This window comes from Nycticebus coucang, chromosome 1 (genome assembly GCF_027406575.1).
Source record: "Nycticebus coucang isolate mNycCou1 chromosome 1, mNycCou1.pri, whole genome shotgun sequence".
NCBI lineage: Eukaryota > Metazoa > Chordata > Mammalia > Primates > Lorisidae > Nycticebus > Nycticebus coucang.
In genome coordinates, this window is record NC_069780.1 from 110,752,992 (window position 1) to 110,768,284 (window position 15,293).

The 15,293-nt window shown below is 42.3% G+C and overlaps 1 protein-coding gene across 7 annotated transcripts in view; it reads left to right on the forward strand.

The window, feature by feature from the left end:
- PCSK1 (proprotein convertase subtilisin/kexin type 1) overlaps positions 1–15,293 on the forward strand; it is a 395,546-nt gene that overhangs the window by 365,233 nt on the left and 15,020 nt on the right. For all 7 annotated transcript variants that reach the window (XM_053586263.1, XM_053586273.1, XM_053586282.1 and 4 more), the window contains 5 exons: positions 30–106; positions 5,502–5,590; positions 9,971–10,143; positions 11,139–11,351; positions 13,731–13,831. In XM_053586263.1, coding sequence (XP_053442238.1) covers positions 30–106; positions 5,502–5,590; positions 9,971–10,143; positions 11,139–11,351; positions 13,731–13,831 — 653 coding nt within the window. The remainder of the gene's footprint in view (positions 1–29; positions 107–5,501; positions 5,591–9,970; positions 10,144–11,138; positions 11,352–13,730; positions 13,832–15,293) is intronic.

The following is a 15,293-nucleotide window of genomic DNA, read 5'->3' on the forward strand; positions in this document are numbered from 1 at the left end:
CTACAGTTTTATTTTTGTTGTTTCTTTAGGACCCAGAGGCTAGCTATGATTTTAATGACAATGACCATGATCCATTTCCCCGATATGATCCCACAAATGAGAACAAGTGAGTAAATGTTTACTTTGGGGAAGTAAAGTACTTTAACATGCTTCTATCTCATTTGAGAAAATTATAAATTTGATCCACATTTTGGCTTTAGGAATATGGTAATGTGCACTGTCTATACTATAAAATATTTTTTTGCTTTTAAAACTGAAACCAAAGCTTCCATATTTATATTCCTTTTGGTTTCTAGAACTCTATTTTAATAACTATTATAATATTTTATATTATAAAATTCTCATTCTTATCTTATGAAATTCTACCCTCTAGTGTTACTGAATAATTGTAGCTTTAAAAAGGATGTTTGGGCCACAAAGAATACACCTTAAGTCTCAATAAAGAATACAGACTTTAAGTCCTCAAGTCCTCTATGAATCTTTTACAATTACAAACATGCTTGATGTTACCCATAAAATGACACACACACATGCACACACATACAAATGCACATGCACAGTGCCCATAACTTCCTGGTGGTGGCTATAAGCACTGTCGCCACTTCCCCCAGGAAAGCAGAAATAGATGGACTCCAGACGAGAGTGATAACCGAGGCCTGGGAATCCAGCACAGTGTCTCAGCTAGTACCTGCTCCAGAGTTCCCGCTGGTATAAAGTCAAAAGGAAGAGAAAAGAGACAGCATCTGAATCCTGGATTAACTGTCTCTCCATTGTAGCCACAGGGTGATAAAGGCAGCCAAGAGTTAGTACCTTCCACGGCAAGAGGCCCTAGCCCCAAAGAAACGTCCCCCCTGGGACACGTGGACCTTTAAGGTGTTCAGGCCCACGGGAGAACTCAGCTTTGTTCATGCTGGTATTTCTCACAGACTTCAAGGAGACATTTAAACTTCCTTTTTCATTTTCTCTACCCAGAAAGGACTTTCACCAAAATAGATCAAGGCCAAGGGCAGAACCAGGGCTTGCTGCTACAAGTGGGAGTAGAAAGGGCAAAGCAAGTAAAAGCCCTCGGTGGACATCACATCGGTCCTCTCTGTCCTCTCTGGGTGATTCTGTCCCCTGGACTGTTGAGCTAGTCAGGCTTCCTGTCTGTGGCCCTCCACTCCCCAGAACTCCCACATGGCTGGTGCAATCTTACTGACCTACAGCTATTTCTTTCTCTGGGCGGTCCCTACCTCCAGAAGTCCAACAGACCCCAGGAAAGGGGGGCAGGGCCTCATTTCTGGGTGTATATTTCTTCCTTGGGGAGAAGGAAAGGCTTGTAGGGGGTTCAAAGAAGGTAGTTCTTTTAGTACCATTTATTTCTTTGAAGATTCGAGTAAAGGAGTTAGCCATAAATACACCTTAGAATAGCATTTTTCAACCTTTTTTATCTCACAGCACACTGGAATCTACAGTTAAACTTCCATGCCACACCTTAAATTATGTTGAGCAAACAAAAAAGTAAAAAGAAGAATATGTTTACTGTGCTTTGAACTTCTTTCACAAATAATTTAATTAATGATCTTTAAAAATTTTCCTGGCACACCTAAGTTTTTCTTATGGCACTCAGTTGAAAATCACTGCCTTAGAGGTTAAAACATTCCAGTAACAACATAATAGAACCCATCTGCAGAGGTAAGTGGGCATGTTTCAGGAATTTACAACAGGGTCCCCAGACTTTTGCCCTATTTCTGAGTCAGGATAGTGCAGGACCAGTGGGAACTTGTGCTCTTTTTGGAGCACAGCTTTGCGATGTTGGCCTGGGGTACAGTCATGGCTTTGCCAATTACCAGTATAGTGGGTGACCTCGGGAAACCACTTATTCTTATAGAATGAGAACTCTCTTATTGAGAGCCTCTACCTCCCTCCCCGCCCCCCGCAGCCCCAGTGTTGACAAGGCGCCTGCTCCCTGGGTTTCTGAAAGGAATTTCCTAAAGAAATGTGTGATAAGTACTTGGAAGAAGTGGGCACCCTTCCAGAATGTAGTGAAAATAACTTTTATCCCTCCCCTTGATTAAGACTGAGAGGAAAGTCTGCGGCCAGCTGCGTGGGTGCAGCTGTGGACACGCAGCTGGAGGCGGCAGCCCCTCTCGGGCGGGTCCTGGGTCTGACCCTAGGCTCCAGTGCCTAGTGGCTGCGTAGGGGTGACTGCTTGACGAAATGATGTTCGTAGAGTTTCTCTGCTCATGGGAGGGAAGACTCAGACTTTCCCCTTTCCTGTCCCCAAAAGGGATACTCTCACAGCACAGCATTTATAATAGCATATATGTATAAATATAATTCCCCCAACTCAGGGAGCTCTAGAGGCTGCAAGGAAGCAGCCCATATAATGATAATTGTTTTGCCCCTGAAAGTACTGAGCTTTCAGAGCACCGCCTGCCGCCAGCCTCCCACGCAGCGTGGAGGTAGCGTGGCGCAGCCCCGAGCACAGCCCTTGGAGGCAGATTTAGGCCTAATCTTACGCCTGCCACTTAATACTCATAGTGGCGTGATCATGAGCAAATTCTGTAACTTCTTTATTTTTAGGTTTTATCATCTTTTGAAAAGGGGCACCTACTTCATTAAGTTATAGGGATTAAATGAGTTCGTATGTATTAATATGAATTAGACACTGCCAGGTACATGAAAAGAAGTTCATAAGTGTTTGCTGAGATGACTGCGATGACAGTGACAATGACAGTGATGATGAGGATGATCAGGCTTCTCATTTGCCAACAGGGATAAACCTTCTTTCAGTGAGAAATCACCATGACAAGAGTAATATCATTCCGTATGAGCAGCTCAAAGACAAGTCAATTTTCTGAGCTGTTTCCAAATCTGCTATTTAAATGTGACTCAGTGAACTCTCTCTCAAGGCCCTCTTGACATATATCAGAAGGTATAAATAATAAAAGACAGAGTTACCCTTCTAGCGTGTTGTCAGACATAAATCCCATAGGTTTGGAAAATGAATGGCTCCATTTGCCTTGGCCTTTATAGAAATTGGAGACCTATTATGTCCCAATTCCAAGGGCATTGTTATCTCTCTAAACCATCTGTATTGCTGCTGCTCTTGATTACTATGTAAATGAGATGAATAAAAGCCACAGGTAAATGCTTCTTTGCAGATCAAAAGAGGAATCACTAAATAATAAAATCTTAAAAGTGCAAATAAGTCTTATTATTAAGCAGGCATGAATCTGTATTTAGTATTTCAACACCAATTATAGATTATTTTTCTAGTTAAATAACATGTGTGACAAGGGTATTTTAACCATAATAATAGTGGTCTTTAAACTATCTTGTGGAATATTCTTTTAAATCAGTTTGTTTAAAAGCCAATTACAGCCATTGTTCTAAGGTAATAGAGGGTTTTTTTTAATCTCAGCACCTTATATAGGAAAGAAAAAGAGCTGCAGGTCTGTGAGAATGGCATGGACACACTTTGATAAAGTCTTTCCTTAGCACTTCGTGGAGTGGAGAATGAGGATAAGAGGAGGAAACACATCAACCATGTTTGTGCCATGACAATACTGCAACTTGCATTAAAAGACAGTCAGTTCTAAAGTACAGAAGGGGAGATAAATTGTAGGAAGTTTCACATCACAGTTTTTTTTTTTCACATCACATTGCCTTTTAGGACAGATATACAATTCTGGGGATGTTTGTGAATAGGTTGAATCTGTTGGCTTAGGCTGGACACTTGCGCTGAACTTTTTTGCTATACTGGGCCCTATCTCCCATTCTGTACAAATGGAGATATAGACAGTGGTGATTCCAGAAGCACATTTCTCGGAGGATAACAACTGAGTCTTCTACAGAGCACAGAAGGCTGACTCCCCGCCCCTCCAACAAAGCACAAGCACAGAGCATGCCTGCCATGTGACCCCCACATGCACATGCTGCTCAGGGAATGCCTGTGCTGGTCAGGACAACTTCAGTTGTCCATGAAAGAATTCTAACTCAAAAATTATGTGGGGATTAAAAAACAACAACAACAAATCACTCAAGGGATATTCTAACTTCAGAAATGGTAAAATCCAGAAGCCAAACAAACATGTCCTCAGGTCAGCCCCCGCTCTGCCTCCATCCCACTGCTGCCCCCCTCCACATAGCTTTGTTAGCAACAGAACCCTGCCTGGCTGAGCCAGAGCCAAATGGCTCACCTGTGAGATGTCACGTGTGAGATGCCCAGGAAGAGCAGGGTCCTGCTCCCCAGAATCTGCTTCCATCCTTGACAGCTGTCTGAGAGAAGGGGCCCAGGATTGAAAGAATGACAAGAAATCTTGGAGGGTCACTTCACCCAAGGGGAAAATACTAGCAGAAAAAAGCAGCAGCAGATGTCGGCTGCATCTGGAAAGACCATGATTTAAAGGGAATTACATTGTCCTGACTTAGAATTCCCACCAGTATTAACACGAAGGGGCAGGAACGTTGTGTAGTGAGAAGAGACCAGAAGATCCTCTTGTACTTTAGGAAAAAGAAGTTAAACAGAATTCTTTTTAATGGCCCAGTCAATTTAGGAATTTTTATTCCATGCTAGGCTGAACTAATAGATATCCAGCCAACATTGCTGCTGAGAACTAGCCCTGGTTCTCTTTCCTCTAAGTGAGCATATCTATCCGGTCAATGGCTCTTCCAGGCCGCAGTCTTAATGCTCCTTCAGCTGACTCTGCAATGGGAGAAAGCTCTGAAATAAATGAATTCAAGTTAAAGTGCTCCTGGCCTGCTGAGCTGCCTGAGTGACCAGTGGTGGGAAAGACAATTATCATCCCCAAAATTTCGGAATTGACATGTTAGTGGTAGAATCTGGCGTGATAGAGATGGTTTCCAAATCCTTTGGAATTATAAATTATCCTTTTTGCCTGATGTCAGAGGGACAGGAACATTCTGGTTCTCAGCTAGTCTCAAGTGTCTTGTGAAGGTCTCAAGCTCCTGTTGGTACCAGATAACTCTCAGACATTTTAGTGTGGCATGTGGTCAGAAGGAAAGGAGGAGGCTTAAAGGGGCCTTGGTGCTGTCATATCCTCCAGAGGCTGGGCCAGGACAACCTACTCCATGGCAGTCACTAGGGAGGAAAGTGAGAGGCCACTTCAGTGTCAAACTGTGTACAGCACAAGCCATTTCTTTGGAATTGTTTCTGAGTGTCAGAGTTCTTATACTAACATCAACAGCTGGCACGCTGGATTCTCACTCCCTGGCAGCCACTGTTCCCAGTGTGCCACACACACAAGCTCACAGCAGCCCTTTAAGGATAAGTAACTTACCCAAGGTCACTCCACTAGTTAACAACAAAGGCCAGAATTCAAACTCACATACTTGGGCCTCAGTAGTACCTGTGCCCTTCATCTGAAAATAAATTTCCTCTAGTGCTAATGAGAGGGAAAACCAGCAACAGGCCTGACAAGAAGTTAATATAGCTATGTGCCATGGATTCATTCATGTGTAGGACAAATGTTTGTTCTTATTTTTTCAATCCTCAGACATGGGACTAGATGTGCAGGAGAAATTGCTATGCAAGCAAATAATCTCAAATGCGGGGTTGGAGTTGCATACAATTCTAAAGTTGGAGGTAAGACAGAAGCTGTTCCTGTAGTTTGGTGCTTTGATATAAGGCTTTTGTCACTTGTTATAAATGGGGGAAGGCTTTTGTTTTCAAGAAAAAGAGGGAGAATATAAATGTCTTAACACAATAACTAAGAAAATGCCATGAAGGCTGTGTTAACCAGTTTGATGAAAACATTTCAAATTGTATATAAAGCCAGCACATTATACCCCAAGATTGCATTAATGTACACAGCTATGATTAAAAAAAAAAAAAAAAAGAGGGAGAAATGAGTTCCAAGCAAAATTTGCTGAGGGATCTGAGCATGCTTTGCAAGCAAATCAATGGATACAGTTTCCAGGAAAATGAGTGGCTGAATATAGCCTATAGACCTTTGCAGGAAATAAATATTGAAATGTTGAATATCTTTTGAACCAAACCTAATTTTTTCTATGTTCTGATTTAGAAGGGGTTGTTATTGAGTGCTTGCTAAAGAAGAAGGAGGAGGTAAATTTAGGCAAAGACTTCCCCCATCTCTCAAACCTGCAGAAGTTTTTACTTCCATAGCAAATAATGGCTTAATAATTTTATTTATTTATGTATTTATTTATTTATTTATTTGGAGACAGAGTCTTGCTATGTTGCCCAGTCTGGTCTTGAACTCCTGGCCTCAAGTAATCCTCCCACCTTGGTCTCTCAAAATGCTGAGATTACTGGTGTGAGCTACCAGCAAAATATTGTTTAAAATTTAGCCATTATAGACCATTTAGCCATTATAGATATCAAGAAAGCAAAAATTATCTTTGATAGCAAAGATGTAGAATATCTAATTATTTTAGTATCTTTATGAGGAACCACCTGGTAAATTCCCCATTTGGGCAAATGAGGACTTTTTTTTTTAATTTCAGATTAATGTGAGCATACAAACAATTAGGTTTACAATGTTTGCATTTGTTAGATAAAGTACCTGTTTTAGTTGTGTCCCACACCTAGGAGGTGTGCCATACCCTCTTACATTGTGCCCATTAGTTGGGAACACAATAATCCCTCTCTCTCCTCCCTTCTCCCTCCACCAACTTGAATTGAATTGAGTTTTTCTCTTGTGTGGATGCGTATTAGTTCATCTACTGGCTTCATATTAGTACTGAATACATTGGATACCTGCTTTTCCATTCTTGTGATACTTCACTAAGAAGAATGTGTTTTGCCTCTATCTAGGTTAATAAAAAAGAAGTAGGGCGGCGCCTATGGCTCAGTGGTAAGGCCCCGGCCCCATATACCGAGGGTGGTGGGTTCAAACCCGGCCCCAGCCAAACTGCAACCAAAAAATAGCCGGGCGTTGTGGTGGGCGCCTGTAGTCCCAGCTACTTGGGAGGCTGAGGCAAGAGAATCGCTTAAGCCCAGGAGTTGGAGGTTGCTGTGAACTGTGTGAGGCCATGGCACTCTACCAAGGGCCATAAAATGAGACTCTGTCTCTACAAAAAAAAAAAAAAAAAAAGACGTAAAAGTCTCCATGGCTGAATAGTATTCCATGGTATACATATACTATAGTTTGTTAATCCATTCCTGGGTTGATGGATTTTTAGGTTTTTTCCACATCTTATGATTATAAACTGAGCTGTGATAATCTAGGACATCTAGGGCAAATGTCCTTATGATAAAATGATTTTTTTTTTCTTCTGGGTAGATACCTAGTAATAGGATTATGGGATCAAATGGAAGGTCTATTTGAGTTCCTTGAGGATTCTCCATACATAAAGAAACTATTTATAAGAGTTAGAGGAAACCAATGAGGGGCTAGCAAAGGTAAGGAGATGTTGCCATCTTTAGGCCTGAAGGAGCAAAGGGAAGGTAAGGTCATAGAAAGTGGAGGAGTAGTCATGAGGGAGAGCCACATGGTGGGCCTTGACTACAACAGCAGAGCTCTTTTAGGTGGGAGGAACCAAGGAACTAGCTTTTCCTCTCATCTCATCCTCCACCTACCTGCTGGTGTCTTCACTGGGACAGCTGCTAAAGCCAGTGTGATGGCATGATGCAGCCTACCTTCCAAAGGAGAGGGCTGGAAGGCAGGTCTGCAGAGGTACCTGCCTCTCCTTTGGACACCCTCCCTGCCTTGGTATTTTGCATTATGCTCTTAACTTAGTGTTTAGTTTAGCTTTCAAAAACTATGCCACAAAAAACAACAACCACCACCAATTTTGGAACATGTCAATTAGAATCAAATCCTATTGAACTCTACCTGAACAAATTTGAATTTGGTTATGTATTCTTTTTTATAAATCACATAAATAAACACCCTGGCATTTATAATGCCTCTCTCAGTAATATAGGATACTCTTAGATTTTAAGTGTTATTCTTGATTCCTTTGATACTAATACCTTGAAAGCACTCTGTTAATTTAAAGAAAATGAAAGCAGAAGTGCAAAATTATGGAATCAACTAGAAAAATAATTCACATGTTAAGTCATGATGAACTAAACAGCCTTAGCTTGTGAGGGAATCATCTAAGGGATGGGGAACCTGTGGCCTTGGGGCCATGTGTGGCCTTCTGAATCCTTGAATGCAGCCTTTTCACTAAGCCGAAATTTTAAAGAATAAATCTTTTTTTTTTTTTTTTTTTTTGTTAAATCATAGCTGTGTACATCAATATGATCATGGGGCACCATACACTTGTTTCATAGAATATTTGACACATTTTCATCTCATTAGTTGACATAGCCCTCCTGGCATTTTCCAAATCTTTTTAATGAAGGGATTTGTTCTGTGAAGTATGGATTTGATTGAGGGGCTGCACATGTGGCCTTGAGGTTGCAGGTCCCCTACCCCTCCTGCAATTCTACCTTTTAATGATCTAACCCCATATACATTTGTAATAATACTTCTCATTTATTGGTCAGCTACTGTATGTCAATCATTTACCCTACAACACATTATAGGCAGCGTATCTAGGTGGTTCACAGGGATGGATTTAGGTGCCAGATTTCCAGGGTTCAAATTTCAATTCCCTGATTTCACCCTGTATGGTAATGGGCAAGACACTGTCCCCCTCTGTTATCAATCTCTCCACCTATAAAATGGAGAGAATTACAGCACCCACTCACAATGGTTGTCATAAGGTTAGATGAGGTCATACATGTAAGCCCTGCAGAGTGGTGGCTATACACAGAATATCTTCAGTGCACGTGAACTGTTATCATCATCCCTATTTTACAGTTAAAGAAATTGAGATGCAGAGAGGTTAATGGCTTGTTCAAGATTACACAGCTAGTAAGCAGCAGAGCTGGGAATTTTTTATCTTCCAAATTCATTTTAAAGTAATTTTTTCTAACAGATAAAACTGTCATTATCATTTCAGTTACATGTCCACTTATTTTACTCCACAGTAAGTAAGTGTGAGGATGTCAGACTGTGCTCCATTGCACTGAGTGCTTGCAGCCAGAAATAACCAGGTAGCTGCCTATATCTGTCCAAATTGTTCTGCCTTCCTGGCCCTTAAATTCATGAGGGTGATGATGAGAGACAGCCTGTTGGAAAGCCCAAACAGCTACCACATCTGATGAAGAATCATTCCCTCTCGGGAGTAGTCGCCCATGGCAATGATTTCATCCTTGAGATTATTAGGAGAAAAGGAAGTATGTGTCTTGAAAATGGTTCTTAGAAAACACATGAACAAATGGCCTCTGGGTTATTTTTAATCAGTGCTTAGAAACAAGAGTTCTTTCCCTATTTGCTCATTTCCTATTGTGGCTCAATCTTTTCAAGCTGCACAGTTTCCTGTCCAGGGCCCTTTGTATGGCACAGACAGGGCTGTGGCCATTCCTAGTACAGTCATTAGCAGGTGCATCAAACCATGGCTATTTGGTGGGTCTTTCTGAAAACTGTTCTGTCATTTTGTTGGCATAGTGGTGGAGGGAGGGGTGCAACCATGATCACCCCTGTGTTCCAAGAATACTGCCCCTCTGAGACCTCAATCCCAAAGGCATTACTGAGAGCAGAGCCTTGAGTGGGACCAAAAAAAAAAAAAATAGCTGTTTGCTATTTTTTATAGTATTATCCCTAAATAGACAAGAACACTTATGGAGGCAGTGCTTTATCCTATCCTTCTGTGCTGTTAGCAGCTGGGTCACAGGCATTGGGGACATCCAGTGGTGGCCTTGGTTTTGACTCTTTCAAGAATCCTTTAAAAAATATAAATATACAATTTGGAATGCTTACATCACACTAGTTAATATATCCCTTACCTCATTTACTTAATGATTGTGTTAAGACATTTATACTCTACATGATCTATGTGTTTATGATTTAATAAAATATAAAAAATATATAAACATTAACAACATTGTCCTTTTTCTGCATGTACATACTGACATCAACCTTTGTTGAGGTTGGTTTGTTTTGTTGTTCAGGAATAAGAATGCTGGATGGCATTGTGACAGATGCCATTGAGGCCAGTTCGATTGGATTCAATCCTGAGCATGTGGATATTTACAGTGCGAGCTGGGGCCCTAATGATGACGGGAAGACTGTGGAAGGGCCTGGCAGGCTGGCCCAGAAGGCTTTTGAGTATGGTGTCAAGCAGGTGAGATACAAAACATAGAGCCACATGAGATGCAAACTGACCCTTTGGATAGGAAGAGAAAGATAGAACACTTAGGTTATGTGGAAAGAAATGGCTATGAATGTCTTAACAAATACCTTTATAATTTTAAATGCACTTAGCCAGGTCATTCTTCCAAGGGGTGAAAGATAGAGGTTAACAGAGTTTTACTTATTTGGGTTTGATGTTGAACAGAATTTCATCACTTTTAGGATATTTATTTTAAAAGTACTTCCAGACATTTCTTTCTCCTTTCTTATTTTCCTGCTGCTTTGGGGTTTTTGCACTAGGTAAACTCTGGCCCAGACTTCTTTCAAATGCCCTGAAAACCCATCCTTAAATCTAGAGGCACGCTGCCCTCCACTGGGCCTGCTGCACTGCTGCCTTGGCTGGGCTGTTCTGCTGCTTGGGTTTACTGTCTTCGCGCACAGATTCTGAGGCCTTGGACTCCACAGGATGAAACAAAAGTAGAAACTTTGGCGAGCACACAAATTGAAAAATCACAGAAAGGGCGGCCTTGATGAATTCCATTCACTTGAAGAGTCCCTTTGATGCAGCTGCAAGGCAGAGCTGAATAATGCCTGATTTTGTCATTCTATCTGTCAGCCAGAAGATTTGAGCAGAGAGAGAGGAAGTTCAGAGATGCAAGCACAGTGACATAAGACGAGTGGGAAAAGATCAGCGAGTGCTAAAGGCTAGATTAAGAATCCACGTGATAAAGAAAAGATAGGAAAGTGCATGCTCAGACCCACTCCAGAGAGGGCCCCGGGACTGCAGGGCCAGAGTCCAGGGGTGGGGGAGGGGTTGTATACACAGTCTCACATTTCCAACACTGCTGAAAAGCCTGGAGTTGGAAATAGACCCCGAGTAACTGACTCTGAGAACTTCACACATGTGCTTTCTGGACATTTTATTGGGGCATGCCAGTGACTGCCATAGATAATAACAGGTGCTGTGTGTTCCGGCTCTTCCATTAGGGCAGACAGGGGAAGGGCTCTATCTTCGTCTGGGCTTCTGGGAATGGTGGGCGACAGGGAGACAACTGTGACTGCGATGGCTACACAGACAGCATCTACACCATCTCCATCAGCAGTGCCTCACAGCAGGGCCTGTCCCCCTGGTACGCTGAGAAGTGCTCCTCCACGCTGGCCACCTCCTACAGCAGCGGGGACTACACCGACCAGCGAATCGTATGTTGCTTCTTTCTAACACTCTGCTTAGGGACCAGAGCTCGGGGTGCACTGGTGACCTGTGGTGAGATGGATCTGCTGAAGCTTGCTGTGTCAGTCGGAGGACTCCCTTTACTCACTTGAAAGGCTGGCGTATGTTGGGAAGTTTATCTCCAGGGATAATGATGCTTCTTGGCAAAATGATCTTCCTCTCTGTGATTTTTAAACTCAGCCCTGAGAAGCCACCAAACCTGTCATTCACACACAGCCAAGACTCCAAATGTCTTTTCTGCTTGTCTGAGGCCTCCCTGGAAACAGCCTTCAAGGCAATTTCAGGGCCGCAGGGCTGATCCTTTAATAGCAGGGATATAGTCTGACTTGCCCTTTAGCAGATGACAAAAATACAGAGTCTACGCCAGTGATGTCTCCTAAGAATGGATGGCCTGCAGGAAAATAACAGTCTTAATTTCCCCTGAGGTGACCTGCTGGGATCTGGGAAAGCTCAGAGCCCTCCTCCGGCCCACACTCATGGCCGCCTTCACTTCCATGAGTCAGACTGTCAAGGGCAATTATTGGCTTTCCCTTGAAGGGCACAATGGTAAAAGGGCATTTAAGGGGCTTTGACAACAAAGAGAGGTGTTTTTAATCTAAAACTTTAAAGCCACAAATTTAACTCCTGACACAGAAAAACAAACTAGCTAAGGTATGTAGATCCTAGTATCAAGGAAACATCAGGTTAGGGCCCAATTAATGAGTGAGCCCCATGATAATTGCCTAGGAACGTGCGCAATGTTGCTGTTAATGGCATCTTACCAGAACGGTCAGCACTAAGGTTCTCTCCACACCCTTCTGCACCTCTGCCTGCTTCTGCAGCCTGGTTCACACAGGGAGCTTCCCTCTCATGCCCACATCTTCAGTTCCTCAAACCACAGACAGTGACACTTTGCCCAGGGGCTCTTTGGGGCAGGCAGGTTTTCTAACCTTTGAAAGGGGCATATCAGACCCTTGCCCTGCCTGTGCTCTAAGGCCCTGGCTGCTGTCCTTTCACTGGGTGTCCAGAGCTGCTTTCAGAAAATGGCCTGTTAAGCATTTAGCATCCCCCTTTCATAGCCCTTTTTTGGGCTACCCTGCACTGAGGCAGAAAAAAGATTTTTTATCTTTGTAAAAAATCCCTCCTTAGGTAATCCAGCCCTGGGAGAGGCAGCTGGGAGATTCTATTTGAGACAGTGGCAGGAACACAGACTTGTTCTTACGCAAACCTTGTTCTCAGCACAGTCATCTCTGGGGGCTCACTTGCGTCAACAGGTAAAAAGGGCAACCTTGCTTCCGCAGCCCTCCTGGGAGCAGAGCCACCATCACTCCAGAAATTCAGCGACTCTAAGCAGGAAGCCAATAGAAGTGATAATAGAAGGAATTATTTTTTTACACCTCCCTCCCACACATTGAAATCTCTAGCTAAGAACTGTAATACCGGAGCGGTGTGGGTGTCTTGTTCATAATCTTTTGGACCAACGGCTTGTTTGAGCGCAGTGCTGTGGTGCCTGCAGGCAGACTGATCGGAAGTCTTTGGGGTTTCTTCCCTTCAGCTCAGCGGCCTTACCCTAAAGTTAGCCTGGGTAATTCGTTATATGCTATCACATGATGTAAAAACATTTTCACAGACAGAATCTCATTTAAACCTCAGAACATGCATCAGGAAATATGAATCTCCTTTTACAGATGGGGAGGGAAACTAGACCATTTGCTCATGGGACACAGCCAATAAGTAGCAGTCCTAGGATGCAGAACTAAGGCCAGCCGGCACACTTTTCATTTTGAAACCTGCCATGTTCATCACAGTGCAGGTGTGGACACCAGCTCATGGGTATCAAATCTAGTCCACAGTGAGTGCGAACCAGACACGGAGCAAACTTCGTGCAGTGGTTGAAGCAGCTGAGACTAGGCTGGCTTTGCCTCCTCTGGCTGAAGAGGCAGCCACCTGTCAATCTGAAGGCAAAAGGGAATTTTGTCTGAGGCAGAATTTCTAAATATGCCAGACCAAACACAATGGAGCTGGTGATTAATGGGCCAGCATGATTCAGAGTGAGTTTTAAACGGTTCATTTTTTATAGACAGCGTTTCATTTGGGAATCTCAGAAGAGAAAATATTCTTGGTGGGAGTACTTCATCCCCAGAAAAGGCATCTTGTTGCCAGAATTATAGACAAGTTGTGCATAGAGGACTGTGAGCCGAAATACCAGCAGATGGCAAACATCTGTCCATGGTATAGAGGAGAAAGTGGGGAATTGAGTCAGCTGAGTTTCCTGGTCACAGCAGGTGCGGCCCTTAGTATGGCCAGGCCCAGGGCAGGCTCACACTCCTCACAAGTTCCCCTGTCTTTCTTTCCTTGATGTGGTCCAGACAAGCGCCGACCTGCATGACGATTGCACCGAGACCCACACCGGCACCTCAGCCTCCGCACCCCTGGCTGCTGGCATCTTCGCTCTGGCCCTGGAAGCAAAGTAAGGTCCCCAAAGCTTCTAATCACCTTTACTAAGCTCATTTTTCCCTCTTCTTTTTAATACCACGTTTTTTGTGAATACATGGTTACAGAGTAAATTTTGGAAAACTACAGAGTAGTAATAAACGTAAGCTCTCTTTCTCACAAAATTGGGATCATAATATAGGCATCATTTTGTAATTTGTTTTTAATCCCCTTCGTATTTTTATTTTACATATTTTTTGAGACAGAGTCTCACTCTGTCACTCTGGGTACAGTGCTGTGGTGTCATAGGTCACAGCAACCTCAAACTCCTGGGCTACAGTGATCTTCTTGCCTCAGTCTCCTGAGTAGCTGAGACTGCAAGCACCTGCCACTGTGCCTGGCTAGGTTTTTAGGAGCAAAAACCTAGCTCTTGCTCTAGCTCAGGCTGATCATGAACTCCTGAATCTAGGGAATCTATCCACCTCAGCTTCCCAGAGTGGCAGGATTACCAGCGTGAGCCACTGCCCCTGGCCAAATCCACTCTATATTTTTAAAGTAAATGCTCATTGACCTCAGTGTCCCTTGATTTTTAAAAACTCATCTCTCCCCTAAATCTTCTTCCCACTCAGCTGAGAGTTTTTCTCACTTCTGTTTATTCCCATCAGGCAGGATTACGTCCATATAATTTCGTGTGTGTTGTATTTCTGTTTCTAAAAATCCTTTTTTCCAAGCCTAGTGGTTGGTACTGGAGCTGATCTAATCATGTGAGGGGGATGAAATTCAAAGACAGAACTTTTATCTTTTCATAGTATTCCATTGCAGAAATGCAAATTTTATTAAATTCATCTAATCATGTTTAAACATCCCATAAATATTGTCATCTCTGATAAATTTTTCAGGATAAATACTTAGAATTGGAATTCCTGGGCAAAAAGTCAGGTGTGTTTTAATGATTTTGATAGATATTGATATTTCCACCAGGTATATCAGATGAAATGTCAATTTCCAAAACCCTTGCCAAAACTACTTTTATTATCTTTTAAAATGTGTGCTATACTGATAAGTGAAAATGGTCTCTCATTTTAATATGCTTTTATTTCACTACTAATGAAGTGCAGTATTTTATATCCTTTGGCCATTTGTGTTCAGTGATTGCTTCTTTATGGCCTTGATTTTATTTTATGGCCTTACTGCAGAAAAGCTAGTGAGGCTTTGTCTGTTTGACATTTACCTTTTGATTTGTTATCCACAATTGTTAACAAAATGAGGTTAATATGTATATATATAGTTATATTTTTCAGTCTGTCTTTAAAGCTTCTTCCTTTGCTTTTATGCTCAGAAAAATCTTGACAACCCAAAATTATATAAACATTTGTCTCTATGTTTATCATTATCATTCCTTTACCATACTTAAATTTAACCCCCTACTCCATCTCAAATTTATTTTGGTATATGTGATGTTATGAAAATATTTAACATTTTTTCTTTATAGTACTTGC